The following is a 19,848-nucleotide window of genomic DNA, read 5'->3' on the forward strand; positions in this document are numbered from 1 at the left end:
TGAATACAGAAGTAAAACAAATACTAGAGATTGATTGTCATATAGAATTGATGTGATGCTACTTTATTATTAAATTAAATACAGGCATTATTGTCAAACTTCTCTTAATCAGAAAGTCTGCAGCTTTGCAAAAGCAGAAAAAAAAATCACAAACTTGATTTTATTTTCAAGAAAAAACTAATTAAAGAGAAATATTTTCAGTATAGACAGTTTAATTGATTCAAGAGTTTATTGTGTTTATTTTAATTTATGTTGCTACAGCCTACTCTGATATTATTTTATTGTAAACAGCAGCAACAATTATTTGATTCTATAAATGTGAAAGAGATTGAATTCTAGACTAAAAAATTGGAAAATATAAGCCTGTTTGGAACTTCATAGAATTTTTTGAAAAAGTTGAGGAAAGAACAAAGGTTCAAATTTTGCTCATTTTGAACTCCACTTATGTTTGGTAATGAAAGTGTTGATGAATATTTTTAGTTTTGTGTCACAAATACAACTTGTAATGTTAGAGATCATGAGTAATTTATGTTAGAACACATGTTTTATATTTTGAAAATCTTATTTTGAGACATTAAAAAAAATATTGTGGATATTTATTATTTTGTTTCATATATTTTCTGAATTTTCAAACTGAATGCAACTTAAAACTTGAGAAGTTTGTGGTATATTTTTAAACATATGCTTTAGAACATTTTGTATGTTTAATGTGGTTTCTATGGCTCATCGGTAGTGCTCTTATGGAGGTACTTTGTATTGTGTGGTTTAAACTTGTCGAAATTTTTTTTGTGATAGGAACACGTGAGATATTGTAATGTTAACAGAATATAGAGATCTTTTAATATTTTGCTGAGGTAGATTTTAAGATTAATGATGATGTATTAAAGTATCGTTATTTTGTAAACTTTCACATATATTTTTGTGATAGGTTTACTAAAATTGGATGATACGAGTTATGTTCCAATGGTTGAGCAGGCAGTAAATGCCATCTATAAACTTGGAGAACATCCTGACCTAATCTGTGGAGATATACTAAAACAACTTAACCAGGTCCTGCTAAACAATCCTGATACAGGTACTAAAGCTACTGTTTACATGATTGTTTTCTTGATGCTCTAGTTTTAATGCAGTAGTGTAAAAGCTTGTTTTCAAACAAAGCTATATTGAGCATGTAGTTTCTATTGGAAATGTTTCTGTGAATAATTTTTCTTAAAGAATTGTTCAATAGTAAAAATACTGGTGAGTGTTGGTTGTGTGAATTGCATTTATAAGATGACAAATGGCTGTGAGTATAGTACAGAGACCATTTTATAAAACAGCTCTGAAAGAATCTGGAGATGCTGGTGAGCAGACTTCAAAACTGAGACTTGAGAGTGCTGTACTGGCAAGGTTCCTATCATTCGCTGGCCATGTAGCCCTTCAGCATCTGGTTTATCTTGATGTTAGTGTTTTTACCGAAATAAAACGTAGACAGTTTGTACAAGAACAGAAGAATGAAAGTCTGATAAAGAGGAAGAAAAGACAATCAGCATCTAGTGTTTCAGAACATTCAAAACTTAAGGTGAGAATTATACATATGAAAAGTTTATCTTTTACTGTTCTATTTAATGAAAAAATGCCTTTACACAAATTGAAATAAAATAATTTATATACATCTATAATAGTTTCCTTGCAAATTACATCTTGGCTTCTTTTTAAATAATAGTTATGCAAACTTGTAGTTTTTAAGTTGTTTTGTAATATAGCTAATATATTTTTAAAATGCTGTAATTGATTTGAACTCTTAAGTATTTTACTTTTGCCTGAACATTGTGAATCGGCTACATTTCAGGTCACAACACTCCCCTGTGAACTTTCATCTTTTAATTTTTAGAGTATTAATTCTGACTGAAATGGACAAGTTTAGTATACAAATTATTGTTTATTATTATTCTTGTTTGCAACATTATGAAACTCTTGATCTATGAACGTTGAGTTTAACAAAATCTAAGCTAATGTTTTGCTTTATCTCTTTGCAGCTTCTAAGTGATTTTCATGAAACTTGATGTATGATAACTGTGGTTACATCAGACTTGATGTGTGATTACTGTGGATACATCAGACTTGGTGTATAATAACTGTGGATACATCAGACTTGATGTATGATAACTGTGGTTACATCAGACTTGATGTGTGATTACTGTGGTTACATCAGACTTGATGTATGATAACTGTGGTTACATCAGACTTGATGTATGATAACTGTGGTTACATCAAACTTGATGTATGATTACTGTGGTTACATCAGACTTGATGTGTGATTACTGTGGATACATCATACTTGATGTATGATAACTGTGGATACATAAGACTTGATGTATGATTACTGTGGTTACATCAGACTTGATGTATGATTACTGTGGTTACATCAGACTTGATGTACGATAACTGTGGTTTTGACTTTTGCTAAATTGCTTATAAATAGTACATTATTGAATCAAGTGCACATAAAGATCTTTTATCTATGAATTTTTTGTTTGGTTTATGTTTTTTAGTAACTGATGGTTCATTTAATTAAAAAACTGTTTTTATTTAATTATCTACCTCTGATGTTTTAATAAGAAAAATTAAATTTCTCTATAATTTTAATATAGTTGTAACTTAATAAACTTTAAATAATTGCAATATAGCCTTTTTGGATGTTTTTTTTCTTTTTTTTGAGTTCTAAAAGTTTTGATTGTCACAGGATCAAGCATTGTCAGGAGAGATTGAGGAAGAACTGGGGTTAACTGGAGCAGTGGCTGATGATACAGAAGCTGAATATGTTTGCCAAGTTTGTGACAAAGAAATTGTCACAGGTAGGAAGTATTAACCGTTTCTGTTTTCATTCTCTTTTTTTAAATATAAACTAAAGCCAATTTTTAGTTTTATATTATTTATCTTTTGATAAAGTTTTCACTGAGAGAGGGAGACTGTATTATGACTTTTAAAATATCTCCATGTTTCTTAATCTAGAATAACAATGTTATAACTGTGAATAACCAAGTGCTTTATTTGTATTTATTTTTGAAAGGTATAGTGAAAGAGCTGTTTTTAGAAATTTGAAACAGTATTTTTTGACTAAAGTACAATTTAAAAAAAAAATTATAACTAACGTATCTTGTCCTTGTAAATTTGTACAAGTATATATATATATACACATATATTTATATATTAACAACCTCAAAGCAATCTAGTTTAACTGTTTTACTACCAAAAAGTCTTAATAATTCACACAAGATGTTTTTCAACCAAGAGTTCTTTAATGTCACACTTCACATTGTGTAGAAACTGCATACCATAGTAAAATGCTCATTTGGTGTGATAACAGGACACACAGTTTTCTTGAAAGTTATACCCTACTTGAATATGTAAAGGATAAGAAGTCCTTTAGTTGTTTGAGGGAGTCTACAACTTTTTGATACTTCCTAAAAGCTCTGAAGGAATCTACAAGATGCTTAGTTCTTTCTCTCCAAAGACTCGTTAAAAAAAAAGTTTAAAAGTTGGTAAACTGGTCTTTATCTCCAGTAGGCTGTTAACATTTTGAAAAGATAAACTATTAATATGAATACACAGTTTGCTTCAGAAAGATTAACAAAAGTTTGGCCATGCTGGAATGTTGAACCATTCTGCCGTTGAGGGATGATAAAAACTGAAACAAAACTGTGATGTGAAATTATTAGCTTCTTAGCTCATGGGAAGATAACAAGGTAGGGTTGGTCATAGAAAATGATCTCTTTTATTTTTGTTATGTTTTAGTCACCTTTAATTGTGTGTAAAGTAGACATTTTTTTCAATTCAAAGTCCTGTTTATTTCAATTGAAAGTAGAAACTTCTAAACTGGCATGCTGCTACATTCAGACTTCTGAGTTGTGGTCAAATTAGAATCATAATGCACTACTCAGTTTTTGACTTCTCTATTTTTCAGTAATAATTCTATAGTACCAGGAATTCTTAAGGTTTTAAAACTATTAAGACCATTGTTATTATAACACTGTTAAAAACTATGATGCCAATACAACTCTATGGAACAGTATAAAGTCTCCCTGTGGGTCAGTGGTAAGTTTACAGACTTAAAGTGCTAAAATCTATGATTTGAGTCTCTGCTGTGGACAGAGAGAGAGAAGATGATAGCCCATTGTGTAGCTTTGTGCTAAAACAAATAAGAACAGTAAAATCTTAGAGGTAGGCCTACCATTCCCATATAAATCATAGTAAATATACAAGCATCTCTACATAAAAGATCAACATTTATCTAGAGATATATAGTTCTTTGTTCTTACTGTGGAAAGCATTAATGATTTCAAGTAGAAAAAGAATCATTGTTAAACAGTATTCATTTTGATTCTTTAAGTCATCTCAGTTTAATTTATTTAAAAAGCATTTGTTATTTCTTTCTACTCTAATAAACAAGTGAGTCATTAAAATACAGCATTTTCACCATTAAAATAAAATGTCAAGTTGGCTAACAGACCCATTGTATGAATTCAGCAATGATTTGACAGATTTGAACATTTAACTGAAAACTTTACATTAGAGATGAAGTGAATTAAAATATTTATTATAACACTATTATCAACAAAAGTTATCTCTTAAAATATAAATTTGAAATTATGTAAATCAATACATGTATACATTTTTATATCATAAAAAAATTATTTTATTTTCCTGAATTTAGAAATACTTTGTATTTGTTTCATGTAGTTTTCTTCTCTGTTGATTTTATTATTATTATTATTGAAGGTGATAATCTACTTGGACTCGTCAGGCCTTTGATAGTTGCAGTGTGCAGTGATCCCGTTAAATATAAAAATCCACGTCTTCGTGCTGCAGCTGCTTTAGTTTTAGCAAAGTATATGCTGATTAGGTTAGTTAATCTTATTGTTTAACAAATGTGTTTAGAGAATTTACTAATTGAAACACTAACCATATTTGTTAAGCAAGATATTTTAGTATATATAAAATCAGTAAATCAATAGAAACTTTTTATTGTAGACATCATTATACAACAGTCATAATATAAAAAAATTAAATAAAGACTTAAATCCTTTCTTCACACATATTATTAAGTTTCACTTTGTGTATCCAGTGGTTACTGTGTCAAACTGTGGAGTTTAGATTACATGCTTCATGTTCTGTTACCATTCAGAATTAAACAAAAACTTCTTACATTGGAGCCATGGGTGTATTTTAGGGGTGATGGTTAAATCTCACTATTTGTTCTGATAAAAGTTAGCTTCAGGTGCTGTTGACTAGCTGCCTTCCCTTTATTATTTTAGCTCAATTCTTGGGAAGGAGGTGATTTGTAATAATGAGTGACAAAAATTATTTTACTTTTAAACTTGTCTCATCTAACTTTTAAGGCAGTTTTATTAATCTTTTTAAATTAGATTTTCTATTGTTTTTTATTATTTTTAAACCCATCAGTTGTTTTCATTCAATAAATGTTCAGAATATATACAATGTGAAAATGTTGATATACTTTTGCTTCTTCCTGTAAAGATCTACTGTTTATTAAACTAAATACATAAGAATTTCTAACCTCAAAGAATTGAAATTATGTAATGAGACTGATATTTGGAACCTTATGAAAGTTACTAGATCTTAATTAAGAAACTACAACACAGTTATTAGGTTTTAATTGACACTAAACTTCTAGTTCAAAGTCTCAAGAAGTATCTGTACAAACATAAATTCCAGGTGATAATTTCCTATATGTTTTTATGTGTATGCCTTAGCCACTCATTTTGTGAGTCTCAGCTTCCACTGCTCTTCACTATCATGGAAAAATCTCCCGAGCCTTTGATTCGAGCCAACACTATCATTGCCCTGGGAGACTTGTCATTTCGGTTCCCTAACCTTATTGAGCCATGGACGCCTCACCTTTATAGCAGGTATTGTTGTTATTAATTGCCCACACAATGTGGAGAATAAACATTTAAATAAAGTATCAGCTGGAGAGAGTTTAGTGGTTCTAGCAATCTTTGTCTGTTAATAGCTTTGTTGCAAAGCTTTGAACTATATTTGTATTATTCATATCAGATTATTAATTTACTCCAAATAGTTAATACAAAATTAATTTGATACAGGTTTTTCAGAAATATAATTAGCAGAAAGGGTATAGTTGACATGGACAAAGTTTCAGTCTGCTTCTGTGTATGTTTGTCAGGAAGCAGATCGAGACATTGTATAATCAACAGACAGATTGTCCACTTCTACATCTTTCAATTCGATTCTGCTTATAGAGGTTTGAGCAGATTTCAGTAAAATATATTTTAAGTGAAGTGTCAGGGTTGTGAACAGTTTTGAATTATCCTTATAAAAACAATGTTCAATCTGATAGTTGTATCTTTCCTCTAAATACTTGTACGAGTAGTAATTGATTTGATATTTTGTTTTAATAGAATATAAAATACAATGCTCAGTTCTTGTTTAGTATCAAAGTTCTAAGTAACATTTATAAGATGTGTGTATACAATGCAGTCTCGGCATTTGCCTATCACATATTGGTTAAAATTTGATATCTATATGTACATGCATGTGTTTATTACAGTAAGTTAACCATATTTTGAAAGTTCAAACTTAGATTTACTTGTTAATTAAATGTACATTAATGCATTTAAAGAAAAAATACTTCCTCAGTTTTTTATTCTTAATATACAGTAATATCAAAGTTGTTTTATATTGTGCAACAGGCTGAGGGACGATTCAGTACAAGTTCGTAAGAACACCCTTATTGTTCTGACCCATTTAATTCTGAATGATATGGTGAAAGTCAAAGGTCAGATTAGCGATGTTGCTTTGTGTATTGTGGATAACAAGGAAGAAATAGCTGGACTAGCAAAACTCTTTTTCCACGAACTCAGCAGAAAGGTTAGTTTCAGGTATATCCTTTATAAAAAGCATGTTTAAATGTGATGATTAAGGTTTTTCAATCGGCATTCAAAACTTGCATTGTTTAATTTCTGTTAAAATTACATTTTCTTGACAGATATTTATAAGTGAAGCTTTTATTTTATTTTAAACAGAGGGTGATCTTTATCTTCCTTATGGATAAAGTTTTGTGAAACTTGTTGGTTAACAAATTTCAAATAGAAAAAAAGTCATTATTATCTTGGATGAATCTTATTTATGAAAATTTTTTATTTAGTTTTCACAAGAGAACTTAACACTAATCATCCAGATTTTATGTTATTGTATGATTTTGAAAATACATAAGCTGCATGATTAAATAGATATTTACAATATAGCTTAAGTTATCTATATGGTTTCAAGTGTTTAATGATGCATGATTATCTAAAAGATTATTGAGCATGGACTTCTGAGATAGGTTTGAAGTGTTTTTTTTTAAACACCTCTGATTTTGAGCCACAATGGACAAACTAAGAGGAATGTGGAAAAAAAAGGAATATTTTGCCAACTTTTAGCATTAATCTGTAATTTATGACAGGAAATTGCTTGGGAGATTATAAAAAAATATAATAATGGAAGTTTGAATTTTCACTATGAGGAATTGACTAGCATACATGTGTGTTCATACAAGACAAGAAACACTAAAGAGGTCATGCAGATAAAAACAGCCATATTTTGTATTCAGAAATTTGCTGGACTTCAATTTTCAAAATCAGTAGTATACTCATAAACGTGTAAGCATACAAGAACTTATGGAACACATCTTTTATATATATATTACAGCATCAACACGACCACAGGTTAAATATTTGAAAAAGACCAATATTTTTATTAATAAAGATTTTGTGTATCTACTTGGAAAGGTTTTGGCACATTTAGGTATTTTTTAGTTTATGAGAAAGATTAATTATAAATTTCACACTCAATCGTTATTAGTAGTAATACTTATTACCAGTGTTACAGAAGCCTTCAAGAACAACAATATATATTTCAAATATTTTGCCACAGTGCAGAATGTTTCAAAAAAATATTTGTTTCTGCTTTTGTCTATAAGAGCATTGATTATTCTAGTCACTTACAAAACAATGGTTAACCCTGTAAATAAACCATAGACTGTTTCATCAGTTTGCTCAGCATCATCAAACTCGTCTTCGAACGAAAAGCAAGGCAGGCTAATGCATTTTCCACCATATTGGAAATGCTGACTTCCTGTACTCGCTTACTTGATTCTTCTACTGAAAATAGAACATCGAGAACATGTTCTGTGCAGGTGAATTGAGCATACCCCGTAATCACAAGTTTTTTAAGATCTGGTAAAATTATTACTAATTATACATTAAATGTAAAGTGAGGATTAAAATTAACTTGTTTTGAGAAATATTGTTCTTAATGTTTCACTTTCTCATCAGGGTAATGCAATCTACAATATTTTACCTGACATTATTAGTAGACTATCAGATCCTGAATGTGGCACAAACGGGGAAGATTTCCGTACAATCTTAAGGTATGTAATTTACAAATAGAAAATCTTATAAATTATCCATAAAACTTCCAAATTTGTGACGTTTCATTTGTGTAATTTTTCTCTACAAATAATTTTTAAGCTCTTCAAGAACCACTGAGGATTACTATGGTTATCTAATCACAGTGTGTTATAATTTAAGTTTTGGGTTTGTGACACAGCCTACTGGACCTAAAGAGTGACTCAACTAAATTAATTAGCAAATGGAAATTAAGATATATTTCAATCAGTCATTAGATTTATTTTCTCCTATTCATAAAAAGCTTTTATTCCATTACCATTGAGAGAGCTTTTGACAATAGGCATAAAATAGGTATTAAAATCTAAGTGCATTTTGAATATATACTGAAATGTATGAAAGGTACACAAATAATTATCTATAAAACACAAAGTTTCTTGGAGAAAAAACTATTTCTTGAATTCTGAGCTATAGTCAAAAAGATTGCTTCATTTCCAAATGTGTTTTTCCATTGATGTCCTTGAGTAAATTGGCATTGTTTATCTTTAAAGATGAGAGCTGGAAAGCTAAAATTTAGTTTTACTGAAATTAGATGTCTTTTGCATCAAGCTAATAATGATTTTATTGATAGTGTAATTATACATATCCATATTTGTTCAATTTAATTTCGGTGTACTGATTTGATTTTGCTACACAATTCTTTCAAAATTTAATATTGTATTTAAATTTTATCTTTAGTAGGGTTCATTCGTAACAAGCAAGGTAAGGACTTGTGTCGTTTTAAACATAAAACTCTTTTATTTTAGGTTTCTCTTTTCATTTATTGAAAAAGATAAACAACTGGAGAGTCTGGTGGAAAAATTGTGTCACAGATTTCGAGCTACGAGGTATTTTATATTTTAGTTTGTTTGCAAACTTCAAATGTATCAGTTTGTACATATAGAATGGTCACAATATATATTGACATGTTAAAATAATGCAACATAAAACTTTGGTAATAGACACAAGAAATTTGACATTTGATGGATCAGCTGTAAGTTTACTTTTTTTTGTGTGCAAAAATCTGGGGTTTGATTCACCACAGTGTACACAGCAGATAGCATAAATGGCTTTATTCTAAAACAAGTTTGACATGTCTGAAAATGGTAGGTGACATGAAACCTTGGTAATAGACACAGTAGGGGTTTGAAGAAGAAATTTCTGCTGCAACCAGCAATCACTAGAAGTAGCTAATTGTAAAATATTTATTTGCAAATATTATACGACAGAATAAAACTGGGATTATGAAACCTGGCTATGTAACTGAGCTATTGCTTGTGAGACTATGCAACCATAAAATGTTGATGTTTTAAATTTACTGTTTGCTTGTACATCACTACTACAGTAAAATTGGCAAGACACAGAATGCTTTGGGGTTACAGGAAATAAAAACTTGTGTGAAGCTTTGCCAGATATATATACCAGTAAGTGGTCAGTCAGAGGATCCCTGTGGTAGCAACACATATACTAGTGAAGTCTGAATTTTGTTTACAAAATAACCAAGCATTCTTCCAGAAGTTTATAATTGTCCATTATTCACAATATGTTAATTTTTGACAGTGTCAAACCAGTTAAATTGTATTTGAAATTGTTTTGTATGTTTTTCATCATCTGTGTAAGCCTACACAATACCCTCCTTATAAAATATTTTATATCCTCTACCTTGAGGACTTGATACTCTTCCACTATATCATACATAATTGTTTTATTTTGTAATTTGAATACCTGATGGGTCATTTTACTGTTGAGAGTAAGATTACCACAGAAAAACAGATTATTTAACTATGATTGTGAATTACTGATAACAAATTATAATCATTTATTTACATTTACTTTTTCAAATTATGTAATTTTTGTAGTTTTCTTCGTGAAAGTATATGTTAATTTTAAACATGATCTTTTGCATGTTTGTTTAAAAGAAGAAAAAAAGTATACAAATGTTGGATTATGTCTACAATGTATTTGTATGAACAACATGCAAGTATACGAAGAGTGTGTTGGTTCTATGAAAAAAACTTAGAATGAAAATTACCTGTTAACTTTATCTCATTAGGACTGATCGACAGAATCAGGACCTTGCTTTTTGTCTAAGCCTACTACCATACAGTGAGAGAAGTATACGTAAACTGCAAGAAAACTTAACCTGTTTTGCTGATAAACTGAATGATAATGCTGTGTATGAAAGTTTTGTGTGTATCATGACTGCAACGAAAAAAGGAATTAATCTCAAACCAGAGGTTAAGGTGAGTAGTAATTTTGCATTGATTTTTTTACTTTTTTTTTTTGTTATTCTTGACTTCTGTAGCTGTTAGCTTCAGAAAATTAATTTCTCTTGCATAATAGTTTCAAAAGGTAGTGCATCCACCAAACATGCTAATACTTATTAACTGTGGGTGTAGAACTCGTTTATTTTTTTTTATAGAATCTATAATGTTGATGAGATGATGAGTTTTAATAGTATTTAGCTGAGAGTGAAACAACTGATGTTCCATTGAGTTTTTCTTACAATAGAATTCAAAGATTAGTACTTTAAAAAATGGTAATACTTATGATTTTGTGTAGTTAATTCTAGAGGAACTAGAACAGATGATTGAGGAATGCCACTTGAAAGGAGTGAGTGAGGATCAACTTGTTGAAAAAGCACAGAAAGCCTCTGTCTCAGCCTATCCAGGATTAAAAGGATGCAAAACACCGCATGGTAAGGCTAAAGTTAACAGAACTTTAAAACAAACACTCAAAAGTAAATCTGACAGCAAATTATAAAAGTATTCTGTACATTTTGTTTAATTTTAATGTTTGACATTGATAAAATGCCTTTCTCAAAAAATGTTTGAAAAATTTAATTGATGCACAGTTCCCAGTTTTGCTTCTAAGATGCGTACTTTGCACATTTAAGCTATTTTGATTGATATTGGAACAAAATAATCATTTGTCAGTGTACTAATTCATGGAAAAAAAAAATGGAAGTATTCATTTTAATTTTTTGTTTGTGCCTGCCCTTTGAAATATATTATGAATGCCTTTGAAATGATAGATTCAAATTGTAACCAGACAATTTCAAACAGTAATTAGCTCATTTGGATATGCAAAGGAATGGGATTGGCTGTGTTATGACATCATTTGGTTTTGTGGGAGATTTTCTTGACATTATGGGATATCGATTATTGCAGAAAAAACGAAAGGTACAAGGACGTTCATAAAGCAGTTAATTTTCAAAAAAATTACTACATTTTCCCCATGAAAATGATGCAAAAATAGAAATAAATAGAGGGAAAATGTGCAGAGAAGACGTAATGCGTAGATATTTTCAGTACTTACTCAAGTTGCAATGATTCAATTTTCTATTTCTTCAAATAAAAATTACTTGATCATGTTATGCTTTTATGACTTACACTGATTCCTAAGCTCGAACTGCTAAGATTTGGCGTCAGTGAGTTACAGTTATCAGCAGTCTTTTTCCATCTTTTGTTGTGGATATGTATATGACCAGTTTGATCTTGGTATTAAGTTTTTTAATAAAATTTGGTAGAAGTATATATTGTATAAATGTATTTAGTTTTTAGTTACAGAATAAACTATATTTGTATTAAAGAAGTGGCAAAAAAATCTTGCAATTATTAATAAAATAAATAAATACATACTATAGGAAAAAAAAAAAAAGAGTATGTATGAGATAAGCTTATGAGATTGGGAGGGGGGGGGATAGAATAAAATTACATGTATATTTGGGATTGATCATCCAGTAAGCTCAGGAATGCAAGTATTTTAAATAGTTGTTGGCCCAATTGACTTGCCATGAAGTCCACAATAGATTTATCTCTTAAATTTTTGAAATGAAATATGTATAAACATATACTTGCATATGTACAATTTTTTTTAGGAAAAAGGAAGGGCAAAACTTTGAAAAAAATCTCAAAGAAAAAAAAAATATAACAGCAGTTCCGAAGAAAGTGAACCTGACGAAGATATTCCAATAACACGCACACGTAGAACAGCCAAGAAGGCTGCTGGTGCTATTAGCAATGAAGAGAACAGGGGTAGAATAAACCACCCACAACGGAGGAATTGTAGAAAACCTCCAGTGTTAGAATTTAGTTCAGACAGTGCCGAAGAAAACAGTAACTGATCAGGTTTGTAAAGTACAATATAATTTACTAACATTGTTATAAAAATATATATCAATATTGTTTGATTATTCTGCAAGAAATGAAAAATGTTATGAATGCCAGTGGGATTAGGGTAGAAGGTTTTTATACTAATATTACAGATTTGATCCAGTTTCAAGCTGTATCTATAAAAATAGAGAGGAAACTAAGAAAACATTACAATCGATGTGAAATTTCAAATTTTCACTTCGTAGCCAGTAAATTTAACTCCTTAAATCCGAGTGGACACTTCCAGAATCACCAAAAATTCCAATTTAACCTTCAGTTGATGACAGCATCCAATAACACTTGTGTGTCTTTGGATAAAAACTAATCCAAACTATGTTATTATAAGGTATGGTGAAAATAAATGGTATTAAAGAATTAAGTTTTCTTAAGCAAGTGAGTGATAACGAAATGTCTTGTACTGGATTTCTTATTATTAGTAAATTTTGTAATAATGCAAGCTTTTTTGTTACATGTTGTAAACTTATATAAACCAATCCTTATATTGGTTTTAGAGATTCTCAACAATTTCTGAATGTGATCGTACTTGCTGCCTTGTCCTTATAAACATTCATATTTTTACTTACCAAGATATTCAGCAGTTGAGTATGTTATATCAAAATGTTGTTATGTTACATACTGAGGGCTTTTGGCATTCATCTGTTAAATCTGGTTCATTTGTTTTCCAGTGCTATTAATTAATTTATAATTAATTGCTATTAACTTGTAATATTACCCAATAACCTGCTAAATTTTGTACAGACGTGAATACATTATCAAAAATCTTAGTATAATTACTTTTGTGGTTAAGAGCTGGGTGGATCCCACCTGGCCCATAATGGAAGGGTTAACTGATAAGATAAATGAAGTAGAAATATAGTAGTGTTAGTATCAAAATGGAAAAAAATTTGGTTAACTAAACTGTGGACCTACAGCATTCAATATGCCAATCACATGATCACTCCAGCCAGTATAAAGTCATTTTTCAGAAGTGCCAGCAAAAATTGATAGATTTTAGAAAGGATCACAGGTTTATAATTTTTTTAAATTGAATATTAAGATTTTCTTGTAACATTTTTTCTTTCAAAATGTTGACTATCCAACATGCAAAGTAATTTTGATTTTAAGGTTAAAAATACTTTTATGCATCAGAACATTTTCAAGTTTCGCATGCAAAATCTTTATAACCTCCAACCCAACCTCATAACCATTTTGTGCTTGCTATAACCTTTAAATTAGTAAGCGTATATGTTTATGAAATTTGGCAGATTATGAGTAAACATTAAAAGGCTTTCAAACTGCTGCATTAAACATATCACGTGACACACAAAAATCAATGTTTATCTGTTTTTTAATATTTGCTTTTAAATTAAGAAATTAACTAACTTATAATACTACAATTTGATACCAAACTTATTGATATACATTCATAAAATAGTAGTACAATAAGATTTTGAATGAGTCAACAAATGTGATATGACATAGCCTTTGACCCATAGCGATAGGGTTAATCTAGGCATAAGGTGGTAGAACTGAAACCTGGGTTTCTGGATTGGACTTGAAATACAGATTAGAGGAAAGCCTAGTGTTTCAAGGTTATTTCTTTTTATTTAGGGTGAGTGAAGACCAAAAAAAGTTATGGTAGAGACATGTGTTAAGTTCTTTTTCTACTTAAGAAATATTCAGTTATGTCCTGTTGATGTTTAATGGTCATAAATAATAACACCATATTTGATGTTTGTTTTTAATTAGGGAAAGAGCTCACAGACACTACTTGTTCAAGCAACACAAATCGCCAGCAGTTTGTTTGTTCTTTAATAAAAAGTTACACTAGCTTCACATGTTCAGGACTGGAAACTTTCATCTTTAACAGATGTTGGTTTTGACTGTTACCAAAATTTCTGTCCTGCTTGTCTACTTGAAATTAAATCCTGTAAACAGTTTTATATTTTACAGAAATAAATGTTAATTTAGATATCAGCAGCAAGTACAAGTATTATTATGGTTATGACACAACTTGTTTATTAATATCTTTTGTTAACATTTAAATTATCTTCAGATTGAAGAAAGGTGGAAGAGAAAAACTGAGATGTAGTAGTAAGGTTCGCAGTCACAATACAGCCTTTATTAATGTGCCATTTAGAATACATTGTCCACCAAGGAATGAGAGCTCTATTCTAATTTAACCAGTAAAACATGTGTACTGTAATATTTTCAACTTTAAAACTACTCTAATTATGAGGTTTTCCAAGACATAGGAGTACCTAAAAATGCAAAGTATTGAAAAGGTAGATTGAGAGATAGTAGCTTAAACTGGGTGCCGGAAGTTCTTGCCAGCATACTTTGCTTTGGGACCAAGCTCTTCCTCAATTCTCAAGATCTGGTTGTATTTAGCAAGTCGCTCAGATCGACAAGGAGCCCCTGTTTTGATCTGACCTGTGCACAGTCCAACCACCAGGTCAGCAATGGTTGTATCTTCAGTTTCACCACTACGATGACTCACCATTGTTCCCCAGTTGTTTGATTTAGCTAGCTGATGCCTGGAAAGAATAATATTTTGATGTATTAGTAACTTCTTTATACCTGCAAATGATTTAAATTTCTGTCTAATGTTCATAACATTTATTACAAACATGTTTTAAGGATTGAGATAAGGTACTAGTATTTACTTATAATTTATTCAGCAATGCAACTGTAAAAGGGTGGGAAATTAATGTGAATTTTTAAGATTGATATTCCTGGAATGTATGTTAGTAGGTTATATTTTCAACCTGGTTCCAAGCCATTTGTCGAGTCAGCATCATTTCGTTTTAAATAACAGTGAAAAAAAAGACTCCAGGACCTATGGCTAATGTTCTAACAATAGATCTACCCAAGCAGTTTCCATCAATATTCACATTATACGGCTTCCCACCAAGAGTATGAACACCATAATGCATTGATGAAAAATCAAAGAAGTCTATTGCAAATATTTTTACATATTAAATTGTAACCATTTTAAGATATCCTTATGAAATTTAATAGTTATTTGGTTAATGATTAACTAATATTATGAAGCTTAATTATTGTTTAATGGTGTAAAAGAATAAAGGTATGTCTGTTTTTACTTTTAAATTGTGTCTGACAACCTACTGTTTTTTAAAGAACCAAAGCCATTAAATATTGGTATAGAAGATAAAGTCAACTCTCCGACTTATCCCTTTCCAGAGTGATGTGGAGTCACACAGTGGAAGTACTTAGCCAAAATGGTTGAAACAAAGAATAAACTCAATGACTAGTATCTTTTTTTTTTGTGAAAGCCGAAACTAAAGATTTACTTTGACTGATATTTCCTATCTTTCATTTTTAAATACATTAAAATTACTTCCTTTCATTATATAATTTTATTTACAAAAGGTGTAGTAGTGAATTTATAGAACCTGACCTTTATATTTAACAAGTTTAGTTTTATTTATATGCAGTGTTTGAATATAAATTGAAATATTAAAAACTTAAGAACCAAATGGCTGGAGATGGCTTGAATGGGTAATGAAGAAAAACTTTAATATAGGTTTAACATAACAGCAAATGTACAACGTTTCGTCATCATCAGTTACCGAATTTCAACTCAGAATATTTTTACATTGTTAACTTTCAAACAAGTAATTTAAAGAATAAAAAAAAGAAAAATTCCCATAAGATTCTATTCTTTGCAGGAGCTACACCTAATCATTTTTTTTCTTCCAAGTACAAAATAAAGAGCAAATGCTTCAATCATCCTGCTCTACTTACGCCTTAATGGCTTCAGTTACACTTCCAATCTGGTTGACTTTTAACAGGAGACAGTTGCAAGATTTCTTTTCCACTGCCATTTGGATTCTCTTGGGGTTTGTTACTGTCAGATCATCACTAAAGGAGAAAAAAAAAGTTACACGTTACTAGTAATACTGCTAGTAGTAGTGGTAGCACACATTGTCAACAATAAAAAGCAGAATCATGTTGCCAAGACATCTTCATGTTTAAAAGGAATATCACAACTATATGCATCACAAAATGCCAAAGTTTAGTTGTGTACCACTAATATGGATAACATCGTCACACTGAATCCATCCCAATAAACTTTTTTTAATGAATAAGATACTTAAACAAAATTCAATTTGGCTGGGGAATTAACTAACAGAACTAAAGGCTAAACTGCTGATGTTGAAAATTAACCGTTTTTACAATTTTGTAACTTTTCTTAAGGCTAATGAATTCTTAACATGTGCAATTGCTTTCCAAAAATAAAGACACAACCATACCCAACAACTTGAATCTGTACAGCTGCCTGGAAAGAAGTCCAAGCATCCCAGTGATCTTGGTCAAATGGATCTTCAATAGTTACAATAGGGTAGTCTCTAATGAATTCTTGATACATGGCAGCAAGTGCATCAGGTGTGAGCCACTGAGAAGAGTCCGAATTGGGATTCTTGAAGTCCAAATCATACTTTCCCTCTTTATGGAACTCTGAAGCAGCCACATCCATGCCAATTTCAATTTTACCAACATAACCAGCTATTTGGATAGCTTCTTTTATAAGTTCCAGGGCCTCCTTGTTGCTCTGGATGTCAGGAGCAAAACCTCCCTCATCTCCGACAGCAGTGGCCTGAAGACCAAACCTGGAAAAATAAAATTAACAAGTAAGGATTCTAACAGTCTAAAATTATTTAGTCAAAATTAAAGGGTACAGGCAACTGTTAAATGACATTTCAGTGCTACTTCAGGAAGAAAGACAGTCTGAAGTAGCTATAGACTGGAATTTAATTGGTAGGGTAGAAATCATAATTCACCCTTTCATAACAGATTGCGTGTTGTGTGCTGTACCAGGTATTTAGTTTCAAACAATATTAAGAATACATACAAGTATTAATCTAGTCAGAAAGACGATTTTTTAAAATTATTTTAAATATACATCAAATTTAATATAAACCTATTCTTAAACATCCAAGCACTTGGTCAGTTATTTTACATGAGCTTGAAATTCATGTTTTAGAACTTTGTAAATTTTCAGAATTCTAGTAGCTTCATGAAACTTAAGGTTTTTAGTAAACATTTCAAAATTTTTTAGTAGAGGAATTATATTAAAATTTCTGTGAATTTCTAAAGCCTTTACAGAGTCAATTTACATTAGTTTTGATATATTATTTGCATAACCTCCTCTATGAATATTTTTTTTTAAATAAAAAAGTATACCTTATCCATTATGTTTGTTCTCCATGCTACTACCAACTGTAGCTCAATCAATTATATATATGAAATAACATGAATACATTTTATTTAAATGATTTATTCATTGTCATATTTTCAATTTCTTTAACGGCCATTGAAGGCTTAAAGTTTAAAATAAGCTCTTTCCATTGGTTATAAACGTGTGCACGTGTTTTTGAAAATTGCTTAAAAGTTAAGAATAGGGGGTGGCTTCCGATTTCTCACTAGAGAAATAAGCTTGTACATTTAAGCTTGGAATTGTTCACATATTGCATCTAGGATAAATCAGATACTGTAGTTGCTATAATACTGAAGTTATAGACACTGAAAAGAAGAGACTTTAGGCATGTGATACAGAAGTAAAGATTGAGAACTTTAACATTCACATTCTTTTGAAACTAATTAGTAAATTACTTGAATTATAAACTACACTGACACTCAGTATGTATGTATTTATTAGAGCAATACCCCCCTTTAAAGGATTGACTGGAATCCTTTGTTCATTCAAAGTTTAAAATTATTAGGTTGATACATTACAATATGAATCAAAGGTTACATTGTATGTTAACTTGTCTCACAAATAAGCAAGGTTTGTTATATCCATACTTCATCTTATTCTAAATGCACCAGGACACTAGTTTAATTTCAATATTTTTCAGTTAAACTGGTCACATAAAATGTTTTCACCTTGATACAATACGTTGCACTTCCCGAGAAGTAGCTTCGTATTTCTGCAGTAGTACCGGAAATTAGGATGCATAGCAAATATGGAAACTGTACAACCATATTTCATGGAACATGGGAATATTTCAGTTACGTTTCACCATGCACCGTTAACAAATGCCTTGTATACTATTACTTCATATGTGCACAAAATTAATAACTTGCCTCTTCTTGATGACATTTTTCAAATGATGATACACCTCACTACCCATCTTCATGGCCTCCGTGAAGGAGCTAGCTCCAGTTGGCAGGATCATAAACTCCTGCATAGCTAGCTTGTTACCAGCATGACTTCCCCCATTGATTACGTTAAAAGCAGGGACTGGCAAGATCACATCTCCATAACCAGCCAAGTCAGCAATGTGACGGTACAGGGGAACACCCTGCAAAATAATTAACATAACAGCAGCGTAAAAATCCCATTCAATTACAAATTAAAGAGTCTGTCAATTAATTAGGTAAAAAATTTAATAGAGCAGTATCATAAAAATGTAACAATTATTAATACAAACTGAAAAGTTTGATTATCTAACTACAAATAGAACTATATGTCAACTAGACAGTGATGCAAAGCTTTTTGTAAAGTGCTATAAAAGCTAAGTAGGATGTAGTAAATCGTGTTTTAACATATGTATAAGAATTAGTGTTAATAATGGTCCACTTTTAGCAAAGATTTTTAACAAGGTCACTTCTGAATATATAAAGTTTCTTAAATTTGAACTTAAATTCTCCAGCCAGAATCCTACTTTAACTAAATAATATTAATGTAAAAAAAAATATCAAGTTTTAAAAGTAACTCTTTACTGGCAGGTGTTTATAAGGTATACTGATTTTAATAATAGTTTAATACAAATAACAAGCATTGTAGTAATATGAACTGATGAAAGACACATCACAACTTGCTAACTATAAAATTAAGTCACTTTTGTGAGCAAGTTGATACTAATTCAACTGACACTGGTAAAAGATTGTTACCTTTTGTGCTGCTCCAGCTTTACAAACAGCCAAGGATACTCCCAAAATAGAATTAGCTCCAAGTTTAGCTATACCAAGGACACGAGAGACATTAGCCTATTTATAGACACAAAAATCCTATCTCAACTGTACTTTTTTTCCCCAACATGCAAATTCCCCCTAAACAAATGATAGAGTCAAGGTTATGGTTCTAGGAGAAAATATATAGAATATTATTTCTTTTGTATATAATTTGACTAAATTAAATATAAATAAGATATCACGTAATTTTTTTTACTGTGAAACTGTGTTGGTAAAATTTAATCATTATTGTGTATATATAT

At 30.4% G+C, this 19,848-nt stretch overlaps 2 protein-coding genes across 2 annotated transcripts in view; one reads left to right on the forward strand and one right to left on the reverse strand.

Annotated features, from left to right (window-relative positions):
- The window catches only part of LOC106459697 (condensin complex subunit 1-like), a 57,770-nt gene extending 43,295 nt beyond the window's left edge, over nt 1–14,475 (forward strand). The window contains exons 22-33 of the mRNA XM_022386228.1: nt 929–1,075; nt 1,320–1,561; nt 2,726–2,837; nt 4,762–4,885; nt 5,757–5,912; nt 6,714–6,891; nt 8,340–8,434; nt 9,218–9,298; nt 10,504–10,693; nt 11,013–11,148; nt 12,331–12,580; nt 14,354–14,475. Coding sequence (XP_022241936.1) covers nt 929–1,075; nt 1,320–1,561; nt 2,726–2,837; nt 4,762–4,885; nt 5,757–5,912; nt 6,714–6,891; nt 8,340–8,434; nt 9,218–9,298; nt 10,504–10,693; nt 11,013–11,148; nt 12,331–12,383 — 1,514 coding nt within the window. The 3' untranslated portion in view covers nt 12,384–12,580; nt 14,354–14,475. The remainder of the gene's footprint in view (nt 1–928; nt 1,076–1,319; nt 1,562–2,725; nt 2,838–4,761; nt 4,886–5,756; nt 5,913–6,713; nt 6,892–8,339; nt 8,435–9,217; nt 9,299–10,503; nt 10,694–11,012; nt 11,149–12,330; nt 12,581–14,353) is intronic.
- A 229-nt stretch (nt 14,476–14,704) lies between these two features.
- The window catches only part of LOC106459700 (enolase), a 9,978-nt gene continuing 4,834 nt past the window's right edge, over nt 14,705–19,848 (reverse strand). Inside the window, exons 5-9 of the mRNA XM_013919348.2 lie at nt 19,526–19,593; nt 18,716–18,933; nt 16,882–17,238; nt 16,373–16,489; nt 14,705–15,141 (exon numbers count right to left, since the gene is read on the reverse strand). Coding sequence (XP_013774802.1) covers nt 14,910–15,141; nt 16,373–16,489; nt 16,882–17,238; nt 18,716–18,933; nt 19,526–19,593 — 992 coding nt within the window. The 3' untranslated portion in view covers nt 14,705–14,909. The remainder of the gene's footprint in view (nt 15,142–16,372; nt 16,490–16,881; nt 17,239–18,715; nt 18,934–19,525; nt 19,594–19,848) is intronic.

Source organism: Limulus polyphemus, unplaced genomic scaffold, assembly GCF_000517525.1.
Source record: "Limulus polyphemus unplaced genomic scaffold, Limulus_polyphemus-2.1.2 Scaffold649, whole genome shotgun sequence".
NCBI classification, from domain to species: domain Eukaryota; kingdom Metazoa; phylum Arthropoda; class Merostomata; order Xiphosura; family Limulidae; genus Limulus; species Limulus polyphemus.